General features: G+C 43.2%; 1 protein-coding gene across 4 annotated transcripts in view; it reads left to right on the top strand.

The window, feature by feature from the left end:
• PLEKHG1 (pleckstrin homology and RhoGEF domain containing G1) overlaps window positions 1-19,557 on the top strand; it is a 339,483-nt gene that overhangs the window by 206,057 nt on the left and 113,869 nt on the right. For all 4 annotated transcript variants that reach the window (XM_077283054.1, XM_077283052.1, XM_077283055.1 and 1 more), the window contains one exon: window positions 5,279-5,820. In XM_077283054.1, coding sequence (XP_077139169.1) covers window positions 5,398-5,820 — 423 coding nt within the window. In that variant the 5' untranslated portion in view covers window positions 5,279-5,397. The remainder of the gene's footprint in view (window positions 1-5,278; window positions 5,821-19,557) is intronic.

Below are 19,557 nucleotides of genomic sequence, written 5' to 3'. Positions count from 1 at the left end.
ATGGAAGACTGAAACAATAATGAGACTTATTTTAGGGACACATGACATTTCCTTGGGAATGTGTCTGAGCAGCTCATTACGCCATTGTTTGTCCCAAGCTGACAGACGTCTTGCTATATTTTCATACACTTTGTATGTGTAGAGCGAAAGCAAAATGGGGGCAGAGGTTAATCTGGTTATGTGAAAGAAAGGTTTATCAAAACTAGAGCAAGAAAAAGTGGAGGTCCTATCTATGTATTTTTCAGAATGGAGAAGATTTTTAAGAAGCAGTAAATTGCAAGGATTCTCCTTTCTACAAGCTGGCACTGTTGCTTTACAGCACTGGGGTCCTGGGTTCAAATCCCTCAAGGACAACATCTGCAAGGAGTTTGTATGTTCTCCCCGTGTTTGTGTGGATTTCCTATAGGTTTCCTCCCACACTCCAAAGACATACTGCAGGTAAATGAGGAAGAAATGTCAATTATGACTCAATTCTTTAAGGCTTTATTTTGTATTTCATTGTATGGAGAATATCGAGCAATAGCCTTAGTGTGAGGGGGATCCTGTTTCCAAGTACCAAGAATTTTAGCAATTGATGAGCGTTAATGGAAAAAGTGATCCTCAACCAGCTCTACCCTCTCCTAGTGTATCCTCGCCCATCCCCTGCAGACTGTTCGCCCTCGCGGGCAGGGTCCTCTCTCCTTCTGTACCTGTTATTGCCTTGTTTTGCTCATGTTTATTGTATTTGTCGCCTTTTCACATGTAAAGTGCCATGGAATAAATAGCGCTATAAAAATGTATAATAATAATAATAATGTGATCAATGATAAATGTATTGGGCATTCATTTATATAACATTTTGGCATCTTTTTTTCGAATTGTTGCCCTGAATGCACAAAGCCTTACTAGACCAACAGCATACAAATCTTGTAGGCTTTAAATTGGACCTGTCACCAGGTCAAAATTAGCAAGTTATTGCTCTTATTTTATTCCTGCTGCTTTCCTGGGAATTTTAGCTTTTTCTCTATTTTAACATCCAACATGAGGCTCCCAAGAATTTTTATGGTCTTTACCAAGGAGGCTTTGATCCTAGGCTTCTCTGCAGTGTGTACTTGGCCTGCCCCACATTTATTACCATGGGAGCAATGCCCCAGAGAAGCCTGAGAGTCACGCCGTTTTGTAAAGACCATAAAAAAACGCATTAACTAAAAAGGTTGATATATTTGGAAATATATATATATATATATATATATATATATATATATATATATATATATATATATATAGAGAGAGAGAGAGAGACAGAGAAGAATACTTAGTGACGTAGTGGGGATAAAATAAAAAATGACCACTTTTAACCTGGTGATGGGTCCTCTTTAAACTCCTTAAATTCTGTAAATTATAACTTAGCCTCATTAATACATCTAACAACTGGTTTTCCCAAACAAAGCTACAGGCATCCTAGTTATGACTTTCTTTTAAAAAATGGCCATTACATGACCCCATGAAAACCATTGCCAAGGGGTATCATGTCATAAACCAACAATGTCAGCTGTAGTGTTTCTGGTAGGTGACCTCAGGCCGTTGAATTCATGTAGCAGTTTTTTGTTGACTTTTAACAGTACAATCTCCTTCTGTGCTATAAATGTAGACATACACAAAAGAGTATAATGTCCATCTTTGTGCTATTCAGTGGGTGGAGTGGGAGCAGTCCGCCACAAGGATACTGAGTGCTGCTTAAATAGCAATTATGTCATTTTACTGACTACTCACTTGAATCAATGTCTTGTAACAAATATTTGTCCTCCATCTAGTCGAATAGTTTATGCTATCTTATTGCAACTCTACTGATGGTTCCCAGTGTCCATTTCGGTAAAATGTAATGTGTCACTTACTGGTGTGTGTACCCTCTTATCAATGGCCAGATAAAACACGTATAGATTTTGTTTTACTTGACTAAATAAGCACATTTTCCTTGTTTAAATAGAGATTACATTGTCTTTTGTTAGGCCTTTTAAACAAGCTATAGATCGAGTTAATGGCATTCACATGATCAGTTTGCATGAGAATGACTCAATGTATATTTCGTACTGTTCATCGCAATACATTATTATTTGTTATTATAGCGCCATTTATTCCATGGCACTTTACATGTGAAAGGGGTGTACATAATAAAAAAACAAGTACAATAATCTTAAACAATATAATTCCATGACTGGTACAGGAGGAGAGAGGACCCTGTCTATATGGGCTCACAGTCTACAAGGATGGGTGATGATACAGTAGGCGAGAGCAGAGCTGGTCGTGCAGCGGTTTGGTGGCACAAGGGTTACTGCATGTTGTAGGCTTGTCGGAGGGGGTGGGTCTTCAGGTTTCTTTTGAATGTTTTCACGGTAGGTGAGATTCTGATATGTTGAGGTAGAGAGTTTCAGAGTAGGGGTGATGCACAGCAGATTGTATGCGATTGTGGGAAGAGGACATAAGTGGGGAATAGAGAAGGAGATCTTGTGAGGATTGGAGGTTGCATGCAGGTAAGTACCAGGAGACAAGGTCACAGATGAATGGAGGACACAGGCTGTTGATGGCTTTGAGCTAGAGTTTAGAGTTTTGAACTGGAGTTTCTGTGCAATAAGGAATCAGTGCAGGGATTGACAGAGAGGAGAGGCTGGGGAATAGCCAGGGTTACAGGTGGATTAGTCGGGCAGCAGAGTTTAGAATAAATTGGTGCAAGAGTGTTAGAAGGGAGACCACAGAGCAGGAGGTTGCAGTACTCGAGGTGGGAGATAAGGGCATGGACTAGATGTTTTGCAGATTCTTGAATAATTTTTGAGTTTGTGGCGGCAGGAAGTGGAAAGGGCTTAGATATGTGGTTTGAAGAAGAGATCAGAGTCCAGGGTTATACTGAGGCAGCAAGCATGCGGGACTTGGGATAGTGAGCAGCCATTGACTTTGATGGATAGGTCTGATGGGGGAAAGATGATGAATGCTGTTTTATCCATGTTAAGTTTTAGAAATCTAGCAGAAAAAGATGAAATAGCGGACAGACATTGTGGGATTCTGGTTAGTAAGGATGTGGTAACAGGTCCAGAAAGGTTTCAGCATAGAGGTGATACTGAAAGCCTTGGGACTCTGAGCTGTCCCAGGCTGAAGGTGTAAACTGAGAAGAACAGGGGCTCTAGAACTGAACCTTGGGGGACAGTGACAGATAGGGGCCAGATGAGGAGATGGTGCCATCTGTTAGGTATGACGCGATACAAGATAGGACCAAGTTTGTGATACCAAGAGATTACAGAATCTGTAGTACGAGGGAATGGTTCACTGTGTCAAAAGCAGAGGACGGGTCCAAGAGGAGAAGGACAGAGTAGCGTTACTTTGATTTGGCTGATAGTAGGTCATTGGTGACTTTAGTCAGCATAGTTTCAGTGGAGTGATGCAGCCAGAAGTCAGATTGTAAGCAGTCAAGTAGTTGCCTGTTGATTGTGCAAGTTTTGGTATGTGTGAGGTGGTGACTAGAGTTGAGCGAATTTGATGGAGTCCCTGCTTATTCGGCAAGCTATAGCGCTATAGCTTGCTGAATAAGCAGGGACCCTATCAAATTAGTGGTGACCCATTCGAGAGCTGCAGCTGTTGTGGTGTTATATAAAGTGGCAGCATCTGCATTGTATAAGGAATGTACCATATATACTCGTATACTTGTGATTAAGCCAAGGCACCTAATTTTGCCACAAAAAATTGGGAAAACTTATTGACTAAGTATAAGCCAGGTATGCATCGCCCCCTCATCCCCATCCTGATATGCATGGCTCCTCATCCCCATCCTTGTCTGCATGGCTCCTTATTCCCATGCTTGTCTGCATGGCTCCATATTCCCATCCTTGTTTGCATGGCTCTTCATCCCCATCTTTGCATGTGTGGCCCCCCCCATGAGAAAAACATAAAAAAAGCAAAAGATCTTACTTACCTTCCCTGCGCACCCTCGCAGCATCTCGTTCCGGTGCCAGCAGCTCCTGTGGCCGAGCAATCACGTGTCCCCGCTGATTAAGGGAATGAATATTCACCTCTCTACATGCCTATGGGAGTGGAGAGAGGTGAATATTCATTACCTTAATGAACGAGCACCCGTGATAGCCCTGCAGCTGCTGGAAGCCGGAGGCTGTAATTGTGCACGCTATAAGAGAAATGATATTCATTGCCAGTGCTGTGAATATTAATTTCGCTTTAGCAGCGGGCACAGGCTTTAGCCACAGCCGCCGGCTCCTGCCTCCTGTGACCCACGGCTCCACTGCCCCCCCTCCCCCACCGTCTTCTGGGACAATGACTTGTGTATAAGCCGAGGGGAGCATTTTCAGCACAAAAAAAATGCTGAAAAACTCTGCTTATACACGAGTATATACAGTATGTTTGCAAGAGGGAGAAAGAATTCAGATAGTGTAGATCAAAGTCTTTAAGATTCCTGTGAGGTTGCGCAAGTTTGTGGAGAGGGGATTATGCACCCGAGAACACAGGGAAGAGCACGTAAGTAGATTGTGATCAGAAAGAGTGAGAGGTGAGTTAGAGAGGCTAGGAAGAAAACAGGCAGGTGAAGATGAGGTCTGTGGAAGAGCATTGAGCAAGACCCTAGGAGGAAGTGAGCGATAGAAGCTTAGAAACAGCTGAGTGGGAAGCATTAATGGGGATCTTGACGTTACCCATGATAATAGTGGGGAAATCAGCGGAACGGAAGTTAAGTAGAGAGGTGGTGAAGTGGTCGATAAAGATGTTCGCTGGCCTTGGGGGTTGGTAAATGACTGTCAGTTGAAGGTTGGAGAAGGGAGTAGATGTGCACAGATTGTACCTCGAAGGGAGAGCAACGGAGGGTGGCAGTAGAATTTGGGTGAAGGAGCAGTTATCTGACTGGTGAAAACCAACTCCTTGTTTTTACATTCTCCTGAAAAATTAGATGTATTGTACAGCCTAGCTTAAAAACTTTTTGTATACCAGGAGTGTAAATGTCATTTTTCCAGGGGGTAATTACAATGTGTGAAGAATAGATGCTATGATTTCCTTGAAGGTACTGTACGTAATATATTTGAAAGGGGGTGTTTGGCTTACAAAAAAAAAAAAAATGAGGGAACCGTTACTCTAGTATGGAGCACAATTCTCTCATAATCATATCTGCCTAATCTAGTAATGGAGGTGAGATTTGGGACTTTTATGGTTTCTCAAAGAATAAAGTGGATTTTGATGACAATAGAAAATGTAACTCTCTGTATTTCATTAAAGATTTTAATATAAATGTAATTTTTGTTTTATTTTACAGATGACTACCACTTACCAGTTGATCCTTTAACGTCTGTTACAGAACCTCAAAGTCCCAGAACGACAGGGGTAGATCTGCAGCGGACAAACAGACATTTCCATTATTGTGGAACCAAAAACATGGAGCTCTCAGACAGTGATAGACCAGTTAGCTTCGGTTCAACTTCCTCATCTGCCTCTTCTCGGGATAGTCACTGTTCATTTGGGAGTCGAATGACCTTGGCATCAAACAGCCACATGGGTTTATTTCTCCAGGATAAGGAAGCTGGAGCCATAAAACTTGAGCTTGTTCCTTCCCGACAGTTGTTAAATGATGACATTCAGACTAACCACACCAGAGAACAGGACCATGAAAGTCATAGGGAAATATTCTCTGATAAAAGGACTACACCATGGAAAGAGTGCAAAGGATCTGTAAAAAACTGTTCAAAAGATGAAGTTGTGGAGTCCACCAGCCCAAAGCTCATGTATGTTGATCGAGTAGTCCAAGAAATCCTCCAGACTGAGAGGACATATGTACAAGACTTGAAAAGCATTGTTGAGGTAAGGCTACATAAATTCTGCTAAAATAATCATAAACAAAACATGTTCTTAAGCTTAAATATTCCTTTGACATTATATTGTGCCAAAGTGACTATTAAACCCTTTCTGACATTGGGTGGAATAGTACGCTGATGTCAGACTCCCTCCCTTTGATGTGGGCTCTGGGGCTCAGCCCACATCTTTTCCGGCACATATCAGCTGTTTTGAACCGCTGACATGTGCCTCGAACAGCTGCGGGTGGAATCGCGATCCACCTGCGACTGTTAATTAGTTAAATACCGCTGTCAATCTCTGACAGTGGCATTTAACGTCTGCTTCCGGCAAGCGCTCCAGAAATCCCACCCATCGGTGACCCGTCACGTGATCGCTAGTCATCGATGGCTTGGCATGACAACCAGTGGTCTCCAGCAGAACCCCATGGTTGTCACTGCAGGATTGCTATGAGCGCCACCCGATGGTTGGCGCTCATATCAAGTGAGCAATTCTGCTACTTACAGGCGATCTGATCATAGCCTGTATGTAGCAGAGCCGATCGGAATATGGAATGGCAGCTTCTAGTCTCCCATGGAGACTATTGAAGCATGCCAAAAGTAAAAAAAAATATTTTGTTATTAAAAATATATAAAAGTTCAAATCGCCCCAGTCATAACTCCAGAATTACGCTTTTTTGGTCTCCATAACATTAAATTAAAATGCAATAATGAGCAATCAAAAGGTCATATCTGTACCAAAATGGTATCATTAAAAACGTCAGCTTGGCACTCCATAATTAAGCCCTCACCCAACCTGAGATCACGAAAATGGAGATGGTACGGGTATCCAAAAATTGCCCAATTTTTTTTTCGCCACTTAAATAAAAAGGAACCTATACATGTTTGGTGTCTATAAACTCATAATGACCCGGAGAATCATAATTTCAGGTCAGTTTTAGCATTTAGTGAACATGGTTCAAAAAAGGAAGAAAAACCCAGTGGGATTGCACTGCTTTACAATTTTGCATTGAATTTTTTTTCCCATTTCCAGTACATGATATGTTAAAACCAAAGTTGTCATTCAAAAGTACAACTCATCCTGCAAAAAACAAGCCCTCACATGGCCATTTTGACCAAAAAATAAAAAAGTTATGGCTCTGGTAAGAAGGGGAGCAAAAAATGAAAATGCAAAACCAAAAATACCTCTGGTCGTTAAAGGGGTTGTCTGGTCCAAATAGATAAGTCTGCATTCACTTTGTGTGACTACAGACTTCCCCCAACACATGCACTGTGCACTGCGGGATTTTGACAATTTATATATTTTTTTTTTTTGAGCCGGGACTGGAGGGTATAAGTTATACATAGTCCTGGTCAGAGCCTGTTCAGTGGATGCACCTTGCGCCATGCAATTGTATGTAGCAAGGCCGTGCCCTCTAGTCGGCCACACCCAGTGGACAGCCACGTCAATAGTTTGGGTGTGGCCTTGCTCAATACAAGTATATAGAGCAAGACCACGCTCACTAGACTGACTCTGGCCGAAAGCAAGTATAACGCATACGTACCCTCCGTTCTGCCTCAGAAACCAGTGGATTCATAACTCTGTAGTCACATGGAGTGACTGCAGCCTAATCGATTTGGACCACACAATAAAAACGGCAATGGGAGACAATACAGGAGTGTGGCTAAGGTGGGAGCTTGAGTGGCATATGTCTCTATTGCTGGCTGCCTAGAAAGGCTTCCTGAGGTTAAAGGTGCCTATACACAAAAGCAAAGCTTTCCAAACTGCTAGGGCCAAACTAAAACCCAGGACTGGCTGAATAACTTCGGTATGTGGGGCTCCAGATTCCCCTCAATAGATGACTTTGTAGCGCCCCCACTGCCGCAGGGCCGAGGGGTACCCGGTACCGGGCCTCTGAGTCTCTGCTCTGGGGTTGTCACGGTGGCTAGACCCGGTCCGTGACCCTGCTGAGGGGCGTACAATGATAGGTGTGCGAGATGGTGGTGATGTTGTAGTGGTGCGGTGCAGGTTGCAGTAAATAACGAGGACACCAGGTTGCAGTCTCTTTACCTCTTTACTGAAGGCTTCAGGATCCTCAATCCGGAATACGGTTAACCGGGCTGCGCAAGTCTGGCCGGTCCGATGGCACATCCAGAGCTCCCTTTGCAGGTGGAAATCTGTGCCTACCTTCTAGCGCTTGTGTGTTGTAGTCCTTCCCTGCTAAGCACCACGGGATAGTCCTCACAACTGTTGTCTGTTTCTCATGTTCCCTCACAACTCGATTCTGATGTTCTTCCACGTCCCCCAGATCTTATGGTTAGGACGCACCCGTATGACGGGGAGGCTCGGAGCTCTTCCGGGACTCTAGCGTCGCCCCACTCCTGTTGTTACCCCCCTGTGTCTTCCTAGGTCAATGGGGTGAGACAGCCCGCCTATAACTGACTGTCCTGCCGTAGGTTTGAAGTTTGGCCTGGAGCTCTATACTTCCTCGGCGTTCCGGCCACCGGTTATGCGCCTCAGTAGGATGTTGCCTCGTCTTACAGTACGACTCCTACTGGTATTCTCCTTGTTGCGTTGATCTCGTTTCTCACTCAGCACAATAAACCTTGCTTCTTGTCCTTTCTTGGGGTACCGCCGCTATATCGTGCAGGCGCGGTCCCGTAACATTCTCTCTGGTTGCTAGGCCTCTGTCAGGATCCCACCCCTGACAGGGACCCCTCTGAATCTTCCCCTACAACACCCTCTGCCAAAAGGTGTTGCCTGGTTCCAACCCAGTCAGCTTTCTCCACTAACTTCCTGCCTAACCCCCAGTTTTACCAGATTGTGAGGAGTGGCCTAATACATAGAACCCTTAGCTCCCCCTGGAGGCCAGACTGTGAAGTGTATTGGTGTCTGTGATACCTGGTCAGATGAACTCCTTCAGTGCCATCAGACGTACCATAGCCCCCCTTAGCGGCGGAGCAACAGTACTGCAACGACCAGGACTCTGGGGCGCTGCAACTTCATGATGGAGAAAAGGATAGGGCATGTTGAATTTTAATGCCCAATCCTTATGTTCTGAGGGAACAGAAGCCGCCGCCACCAGAGGGGTCTGATAATCAATTGCTACATTCCCCTATTGGCTGACTCAAACATGCATGCATAAGGGAAGGTCAGGAGAAATATCTGTCAGATGAGTGAGCGTCAGTCCAACAGCTATTGAAAGTATATTGGCACCATAACATTTTATGTTCTTCTAGACGCCACAGGGAAATAAAAATGGAAATGAATCCTTCACTGTTTCTAGAAAATGCTTTCACAGATGTGTTTGCACTTGTCTGGGCAAATATTCTTTGAATCATTAACATTACGCCATGTTCAATAATTTGTCTGTTTGGCCCCTTTTTCCACTTTCATGATACCAGTTTGAAATTTATAGGTCTCCGGTACTGAAAGTTGCTGGGGTTCTTGTGCAGATATTAATATTGTGACTCATGACCAGGTTATGAGTTGTACAAATATTGAACAATGTGATGGGAAGAAATCAACTTAATCGTGTAAGGCTCACTGCAACGATGACCTCACTTCCAAGGAAATTAATAAGTATATGTGTAAGAAATGCTAGGTGACTAAGTAAAGTGTTATTGCCCGCAGGAATTCCGGAATAAAAACTTTTTAGAGCTATTCCATTTGGTTATTTAGATAGTTGTGTGACTGTTTCAGTGGAAGCACTGTTAAAATCATTGTAGAGCTAAGTACCAACTGTGTATGTTCTCTAGGGGTGATGTATAAGGGCTGCTAAAGTATTCCTTATCGGGCCAATGAAGTAGACGCCATAACTTCGAGTAAATGATTCCCCTATCAAATCTTTTCTATTTGGTCCATTTGTGGGTTTATCTCATATCTCAATAATTCTCTCGGATCTGCATACGTGAATCATTATTACTTCACTCATTTTGTTCTGTACATGCAGGCAAAATGTAACATACATAAAGATTGTGTAGATGTCAGCATTATCCTACAGTCTGTCTTTTTTTCCCCCTATGTCAAACATTTTTCTGGTATTTTGCCAAATGCCGAGGACATTGAAGCCGTAGATAAACTTGAAAGTGTTTCGTGTATGATTTGGTGTGATACATTTTACTCTCTTCTTCTGTGGAACACAAGGGTGGTCTGATTCAACTGAATGACAGGATGAAAAATGTTTTCATACAGTGGTAATTGCTATACCATTAGTGGCAGTGTCACTCCGGCCAACAGCGAAAGAAGGCAATGTTTAATAGTAAGACTAATGATCCTTTTAGAGAAATACAGCAGGGCTTTATTTGGTGCCCTCATGTTATATGCACTCTTTGGAATTCATGGGATTTTTTAAATGTTGGTCCTACTTCCAGAAGATATTTCATATAAAAGTACACTATATTGACACAAATTTTGTAACCCCTATACATTACACCAATTGGCGTTTTTATGACCTCAAAATTCTAAATCCATAGGTCTTGAAATTACGTTGTTCCCACCTTACAGCTAAAACAGCTACCACTCTTCACGGAAGGCGTTCTACAAGATTTTGGAGTGTCTGTGGGAATTTCTGCACATTAAACAAGAAGAGTGAGGAAGTTAAACACTTTTGTTGGACGATAGAAAATAGCTTGTAATCTTCGTTCTGGTTCATCCCAAAAGTTTTCAATGGTAACATTGGTAATTTTTATGCATCATGAACAACCGCAATCCCTACTTTGTAACTTTTCTGTGGTTTCCTAATCAATTACATTTTTCAATAATAACACTCTCACAGTTGATCATAGAATATTTAGGAGAGAAGTTTCATGAACTGAAATTCCCTAATTTCACTATCCTGGATTCGCTCACACACATATGCACGTGCACACACACCGTGAAGCCAAGTTTTTGGTGATGTTCTAGTGAGTTGAGAGACCTGGAGTTTTCCAATAAAAGTTTTTCTATAAGAACACGGCTAGGTGATCTGAGGTGGTTGCAGAGCTCTTAGCACCTACTGAATTCGCCCATTGGTATGTTCACAAGCTGCATTTTGGCCATTCGGGCACTTTGCAGTAACAGAAATATTAACATGTAAAGCTACAAGTGCAGATCTATATACAATACTTCCATATTGTTGTACATGGTGAACTCCAAAATATCGTAGCTCAAATTGTCTCTAGTGCATAAATGATTACTTCTGGTGTTAATTTGACAAAGGCATAATGTATAGATTATAAATTTACAATAAATTTTTGCTTGTTTCTATAAATGACCTCCCACTCTTTGTACACACTACTTTCTTGTGATATTAACATCAGGGAAAGAAAACTGTGAATGTATTACTTTTGATGCTGTATGCAAAACCTAAGTGGGACCCCCACTCTATTTGTGGCTCTTGGATATATGACCAGAGCAGCTGGTATGCAACAGTCAAATTGCCCTATGTGAAGGTACAAGGGATCTGGTAATCTTCAATCAGGTGACATGCAGATAAACAAGGAAAGCTAGGCTGGAATACACATTTGCTGACTTCAATAATAATTATTATTATACATTTTTATAGCGCCATTTATTCCATGGCGCTTTACATGTGAAAATTACAGATTAATCCCTAAAATATCTAAAAACCTGACTATAATAAATGAGTACAGTGCTTGATTTAATAGACATTTTATATTGGTCGCCTCTATTTCTTTTTCTATTTAACCCCTTCACGCCGCAGCCCTTTTTCATTTTTGCGTTTTCTTTTTTCGCTCCCCTCCTTTCCAGAGCCATAGCTTTTTAATTTTTCCGTCAATATGACCATGTGAGGGCTTATTTTTGCCGGATGAGTTGTACTTTTGAACGACACCATTGGTTTTACCATGTCTTGTACTAGAAAACGGGAAAAAAATTCCAAGTTTGGTGAAATTGCAAAAAAGTGCAATCCCACACTTGTTTTTTGTTTGTTGCTCTATAGACCTACGTAAATAGACTTATAGTCTACTCTTACATATTAGAATAAAGATGGACGTTATCAGTTAGATTTGGTGGTTATCTAACTGTATGGGGCCTTCAACGTTTCCCATGACAGATGATTGACCATGTTGGATTTCAATGTCCTATTGATTTGTTTCAGTAGGAGATAAGCTGCAAATAAATGTGTCTTGTAGATGCATACTTTGGGAGGAGAAATCAGAAAGAATAGCTGATGGCCAGCCTGAATGTTATCTAAAGTGTATGGGCACCTTTTAGGATGGCTTCAGACATCCAACGTTCATGGGTCAGATGTAAGGGCTGGCCTCGGGTTTATTGACCTGAACTCAACAACCTCCTAGGCATATAAAAGACTGTTGAGTTTAGGTCAGGAGACCTGAGACCAGTACACACATTATGGTCCATATCTGTACTCTTCTCTTCTATGGTTTTCAATTTCGTAGACAATTCATTTGAAAATATTAACAAAGACCTAGAAGGCCATCCATAAGCTACCCCACCCCTTCCCACCATACAACTGATATAATTCAACATTCTATCCCACACGTAATTTCTGATTTCCACAAGTTCTCCTTTTTTCTGCCCCTACATCCAACTAACTCCCAGATTTTTCCTGAGCATCGCGTATCCGCTAAAACTCACTATCTCAACACATCCAATTGTGTACCCCAATTGAAGACTTCAGACCCAAGCTGAGAACCCACCATGTCTTCAGTCTACAACTTGCAATCAACCTGTTTGTCACCTAATTTTCACTTGAGCTTTCCAACCACTTAACATACTAAATCCTTCCCCAATAATTTACAGTTTGTAAATCCATGAGAGCAGGGTCCTCTTCACAAGTTCTGTCATTGTAAGGTCATGTTTATTGGACTACTTTATATACTGTATGTATGTTATCCCTCTTTACATGTACAGATTAATGGAATTAATGGTGCTTTAAAATAAAAAATAAAAAATACTAATAATCAACAGTTTGAAGCTGGAATTAAACTAATCTGCTGTCATGTTCTGAAATTATCTCTCAAACTAAAAGTAATTTAGAGAATAAAAGTTATTAGTATAATACATTATCTGTGACCCTCTCTTTTAAAGCCATTGCGCACCATCATATGCAACTTCCCTACACTGCAAAAATTCAAGACCAGTTCCCATCATTAGCATTAAACTGACTACTAGGACCCAACTAATCCTGATAATTAGTTATGTGCATTAAAGGGAACCTGTCACCACGTTTTTGGAAGATGGGATAAAAATAGCGTTAAATAGGGGCAGAGGTGGGCGTTACATTAGAGTGTTTGTTATGCGTTTATTACCCACCTAAGTTGCCGAAATACCTTTGCAAAGTCTCCGTTTTCGCCTGTCAATCAGGCTGGTCTGGTCAAAAGGGCGTGTTGTCTTCCCCCAGATTTTGCGTAGTTTTCCGTTGGTGGCGTAGTGGTGTGCGCATGCCCAAGGTCCCGAATCCTCTGCCAGGGGATTTAAAAGAGCGCGCTGTTCGTTATTTCATTGGTGATCGGTGGGCGCGGCCATCTTCCTTTGGCCGCGCGTGCGCAGAAGCGGCGCTCTGCTGGCCGCGGCTTCAGGAAAATGGCCGCCGCGATATCCATCTGCGCACGCGCGGCATCCCGCGGCCATTTTCCTGAAGCCGCGGCCAGCAGAGCGCCGCTTCTGCGCACGCGCGGCCAAAGGAAGATGGCCGCGCCCACCGATCACCAATGAAATAACGAACAGCGCGCCCTTTTAAATCCCCTGGCAGAGGATTCAGGACCTTGGGCATGCGCACACCACTACGCCACCAACGGAAAACTACGCAAAATCTGGGGGAAGACAACACGCCCTTTTGACCAGACCAGCCTGATTGACAGGCGAAAACGGAGACTTTGCAAAGGTATTTCGGCAACTTAGGTGGGTAATAAACGCATAACAAACACACTAATGTAACGCCCACCTCTGCCCCTATTTAACGCTATTTTTATCCCATCTTCCAAAAACGTGGTGACAGGTTCCCTTTAATGAATGCGCCATAAAAGGCTCCAAAAGAAATGTCTTTGCCTATTGACAGAATATAGTCTTACTAAATGGCAGATATCAGGAATTTGTATATCTTCTTCCTTTAACCCCAAAATTGTTGCACTTGTAATTTACGTGATTATAGCAGTAACTTTTTACTAACAAATTGCTGATCACAATCCATTCACTGTTCATGAATTTTAAAGAATTTTCAATTTTTGCTATTTTTATTTCTCAAATAGATCCAAAAACTGTAACAATTTTGCAACATATCTTAATTAAAAATGTTCTCTGAATTAGTTCATCAGCACTTACGGAAACCTATGAGTCTCTGTGGTAACACAGCAAAACTTGTGTAGTCTGGTCCTGCAATGATAATACTACCTTCCACCTCTCACTTACAAAAAAATAAAAAGTCAAAATTTATTTTTAATCTGTATTTATTGTAAAGCTACGTTACTTTTCATTTTAGATACATTGGGGCAATAAAATAATTAGTTGGTCACGGCTTTTCATGTTTAGGATTCTTCTCTAGAAAGGTGAAATTGCTAGTTTAAAATAGTTGACAGTAAAAAGTAATTCTACAAACTGTCCATAAATATGGACCAGCTGTTCAGGTGAAGGGTCACTGTGTAGGTCAGGTGTGGACAAGATGAAGACTGCTTTATTGGACTGTGATTTTGAACTAGACTTTTTCAATGTGGTGGGAAACATTTGTAAAATAAAAAACTTTCCAAAGGGCAGGGGTCATGAAATCTTACACGTCTATAACCCGGAGCGGTGTGGAGCTGTCAGGACATTAATATCCATAGTGAAGAACTTGAAAAATCAAGATATATTTTTCTTATGTCTCACCATATTGTATAGGAAACAGAAAATCCACTGGTGCCAGATTAGGCACAATAAGATTTTTTTTTTTTCCTAATTGCATGGTCTAATGTTGCATACATCTAGTATTCACCCACTTTGTGATAAATGGCAGACTATGTTTTTTAATGCATTTGAGCCAAATGTATTATTATTATTATAGCGCCATTTATTCCATGGCGCTTTACATGTGAGGAAGGGTATACATAATAAAAACAAGTACAATAATCTTAAGCAATACAAGTCACGACTGGTACGGGAGGAGAGAGGACCCAGCCCGCGAGGGCTCACAATCTACAAGGGAAGGGTGAGGATCCAATAGGTGAGGGCAGAGCTGGTCATGCAGTGGTTTTGTGAATCGGTGGTTACCACAGATTGTAGGCTTGACTGAAGAGGTAGGTCTTCAGGTTCCTTTTGAAGGTTTCCACGATAGTCTGATATGTTCGGGTAGAGAGTTCCAGTGTAGGGGGGATGCGCGGGAGAAATCTTGATTGCGATTGTGAGAAGAGATAAGAGAGGAGTCGAGAAGGAGATATTGTGAGGATCAGAGGTTGCGTGCTGGTAGGTACCGGGAGACAACGTCACAGATGTATGGAGGACACAGGTTGTAGATGGCTTTGTATGCCATGGTTAGGGTTTTGAAGTGGAGTCAGGTGGATTAATCAAGTAGCAGAGTTTAGGAGAGATTGGAGGGGTGCGAGAGTGTTAAAGGGGAGGCCACAGAGCAGGAGGTTGCAGTAGTCAAGGCGGGAGATGATGAGGGCGTGCACTAGAGTTTTTACAGATTATTGGTTGAGGAATGTATGGATCCGGGAAATAATTTTGAGTTGAAGATGGCAGAAAGTGAAAAGGGCTTGGATACATGGTTTGAAGGGGAAATCAGAGTCCAGAATTACCCCAAGACAGTGAGCTTGTGGGACTGAGGAGAGTGAGCAGCCATTTACTTCAATGGATAGGTCTGCTGGGAGAGTCAAGTGAGATAGGGAAAAATGATGAAGTCTGTTTTGTCCATGTTAAGTTTTAGAAATCTAGTGAAGGATAAAATAGTAGACAGACATTGTGGGATTTTGGTTAGTAGGGAGGTGATATCTGGCCCAGAAAGGTAGATCTGTGTGTCATCAGCATAGAGGTGATACTGCAAGCCGTGAGATTCTATGAGCTATCCCAGGCAAGAATGCCACTTCCTGGAGCATAACCACATTAGATATACTGTATGCATCAAAATTAGTGTTGAGCATTCCGATACCGCAAGTATCAGGTATCGGCCGATATTTGCTGTATCGGAATTCCGATACCGAGATCCGATACTTTTGTGGTATCGGGAATCGGAATCGGAAGTTCCCAGTGTATGGTTCCCAGGGTCTGAAGGAGAGGAAACTCTCCTTCAGGCCCTGGGATCCATATTAATGTGTAAAATAAAGAATTAAAATAAAAAATATTGATATTCTCACCTCTCCGGAGGCCCCTGGACATCACCGCTGGTAACCGGCAGCCTTCTTTGCTTAAAATGAGCGCGTTCAGCACCTTCCATGACGTCACGGCTTCTGATTGGTCGCGTGCCGCTCATGTGACCGCCACGTGACCAGTCACAAGCCGCGACGTCATCCCTCAGGTCCTAAATTCCCTTCTAGGAATTTAGGACCTGAGGAATGATGTCACGGCTTGTGATTGGTCGCGTGGCGGTCACATGAGCGGCACGCGACCAATCAGAAGCCGTGACGTCATGGAAGGTGCTGAACGCGCTCATTTTAAGCAAAGAAGGCTGCCGGTTACCAGCGGTGATGTCCAGGGGCCTCCAGAGAGGTGAGTATATCAATATTTTTTATTTTAATTCTTTATTTTACACATTAATATGGATCCCAGGGCCTGAAGGAGAGTTTCCTCTCCTTCAGACCCTGGGAACCATCAGGGATACCTTCCGATACTTGAGTCCCATTGACTTGTATTGGTATCGGGTATCGGTATCGGATCAGATCCGATACTTTGCCGGTATCGGCCGATACTTACCGATACTTTCAAGTATCGGACGGTATCGCTCAACACTAATCAAAATACTTCCCTGCCATTTTTGACAAATCCAATTTTTAGTTGAATCATGCTATACCAAAAATGTAACACCTTTTTTTAAAGGTGTTGTCCACTACCTCCCCTCCAGTGTCTGTGCTGTTCCAGCAGTGTTGAAACTGGTTGGCCGCAGGGATTGCTGGACAATGGTATGCTGGTGCACCCGCCAGGGCCGTGGGGTACTCGTTACCGGGCCGATACTCAGAGATGTGTCACGGTGGCAGTGACCCGGTCCATGGCCCTGGGCGTCCAATAAAAGGGGATTTGAAATGGGTAATAAAGTTTCTTTGTGATGCCACCTGTGGTATTCGGTCAGGGATGACCGACGCTGCTTAAAGGGGTCCTCTGGGGGTGATGTTGTGGCAGCAGGGATGGTATAGCTTCCCACAGGTGAAACTGGGTCCCCAGGGCTCCCGGTGTATAGATAAAGATGGTAGATGGTGTAGAAAGAATCAGCGGACACAGGGTTGGTGTCTCTTTGGCTGCCTTACACCAGTAAAGAGGTACAGTCCAGGGTACCGGATCACAGGTACTAGTATGGTCCGGCTGGCTTGGAAGCGATTCAGAAATCCCCTTAACCAGGTGGGGTTGGAATGTTTCCACTACGCGCTGTGTTGGTCCCTTGCTGCTTTAAGCCTCACACAAGGTCCTCACGTTCTCTCTGTCCCCATTTTGGTAGGACACTACCCGTATGACAGGTAACTCGAGCCTTTTTACAGGGTCTCTCAGATGACGCCGGGCTCTCTGTTACTCTGTCTTTGGGTGTTAATGGTGCACAGGTGACTTGAAATCTAGCTGTCCGGTTTCTCCTGTGGGGCATGAAGTTACCCCCTAAACCTCGGTCTTTCGGCTACCGGTATCTGTGCTTCAGCATAGAGGGAGCCCAGTCACAGCTCCCCTTCAGCTCCTTACTCTCCTTTGCTTCTTTTCCTCCTTCACTGTCTCTACAACTTGTTCCATTCTCTCCCTTTACAGGAGCTGCAGCACCTCACGTGGCTGCATGGCCCCACTCTTTCTTACTTTCCTTTCCTTCTGCCTCCACTCTGCTCTGTCCCTCTGACAGACTCCTCTCTCTGTCTCTGCCTCCTACAGACTCCTCTCATATATATATATATATATATATATATATATATATATATATATATATATATATATATATATATATATATATATATATATATATATATATATAATCTATAATCTATATCTAGGGAAGCTTCCCTGAATCTGGGTTCAGAGCTCCCCCTTCTGGCCTGGAGTCAGAGCATGTTGCATGTATGTGAATACCTGTTAAAGGGATCCTTCCTCGCTTCCCAGCATGGCATAACCCACCCCGAGAGGATAACTCTCCCCGAGAGGAAGACAATACCACTGTAACAACCAGGAACCTGGGGTGTTACAACAAAATCGTGGAAGAATTTGTGCCGCCTTCACTATTCCTTCCTTTGAGCATATTACATACATCCTGAGGAAATGAGAGAGCAACAACTCTTATTTCCACTGGATGTATGTGCTAAATTCCCTATTAGTATGTCTTTGGAGTATGGTAGGAAACCGAAGTACCTGGGGGAAACCCACACAAACACGGGGAGATCATCTAAACTCCCTGCGGATGATGTTTATGGTGGTATTTGAACTCAAAACAACAGCACTGTAAAGCAACAGTGCCAACTTCTGAGCCACTATGCTGCCCATAGTTGTGGGATGGTGTGATAGAAGTTGCGGTCACTTGTCTATCATTGCTACTAAAACCAGACATTATCAGGGAATAGTGGTGAAAGAAGCTATGGTAAGAGACTGTAGCGCTGCCCCTGATTACACATTTCAGGGTGGAAAAGGAAGCAATGAGAGTAAAGGTACCGTTATACTAAACGACTTACCAACGATCACGACCAGTGATACGACCTGGCCGTGATCGTTGGTAAGTCGTTGTGTGGTCGCTGGGGAGTTGTCACACAGACAGCTCTCTCCAGCGACCAACGATCAGGGGAACGATTTCGGCATCGTTGAAACTTTCTTCAACGATGCCGAAGTCCCCCTGCAGCACCCGGGTAACCAGGGTAAACATCGGGTTACTAACACTACATACTCACATTCTGATGTCTGTCACGTCCCCTGCCGGCGTCCACAGGGTTAAAACTGCTTTCGGCAAGAGTGCTGCTAAAGCACGTGCTGCTGCTGAGAGCTTCCCTGCACTGAATGTGTCAGTGCCGGCAGTAACAGCGGTGACGTCACCGCTGTGCTCTGCTTTACGGCTGGCGCTGACACAGTCAGTGCAGGGAAGCTCTCGGCAGCAGCGCGTGCAATAGCAGCGCTCTTGCCGAGAGCAGTTTTAACCCTGTGGACGCCGGGGGACGTGACCGACATCAGAATGTGAGTATGTACTGTTTTTTTTTTTTTAACTTTTACAATGGTAACCAGGGTAAATATCGGGTTACTAAGTGCGGCCCTGCACTTAGTAACCCGATATTTACCCTGGTTACAAGTGAACATATCGCTGGATCGGCGTCACACACGCCAATCCAGCGATGACAGTGGGTGATCAGCGACCAAAAAACGGTCTTGATCATTCCCCAACGACCAACGATCTCCCAGCAGGGGCCTGATCGTTGGTCGCTGTCACACATAACGAGATCGTTAGCGGGATCGTTGCTACGTCACCAAAAGCGTGACATTGCAATGATATCGTTAACGATATCGTTATGTGTGACTCGGCCTTTACAGCAGTTGCAGTTCACTGATGACTATCTATTTGTGAATATCGAGTGCATGTTGGGGGACTCAAGCAAATCATCGGAAGGAAAAAAAAAGTAAGAAAAACACTTGAGAACTTGAGTAGAGAAGGAACAGTAAGAAATGTTTTAT

This window comes from Ranitomeya variabilis, chromosome 2 (genome assembly GCF_051348905.1).
Source record: "Ranitomeya variabilis isolate aRanVar5 chromosome 2, aRanVar5.hap1, whole genome shotgun sequence".
Classification (NCBI taxonomy): domain Eukaryota; kingdom Metazoa; phylum Chordata; class Amphibia; order Anura; family Dendrobatidae; genus Ranitomeya; species Ranitomeya variabilis.
Note: the sequence above shows the minus strand (reverse complement) of the source record. Positions and strands in the feature narration are given on the sequence as shown.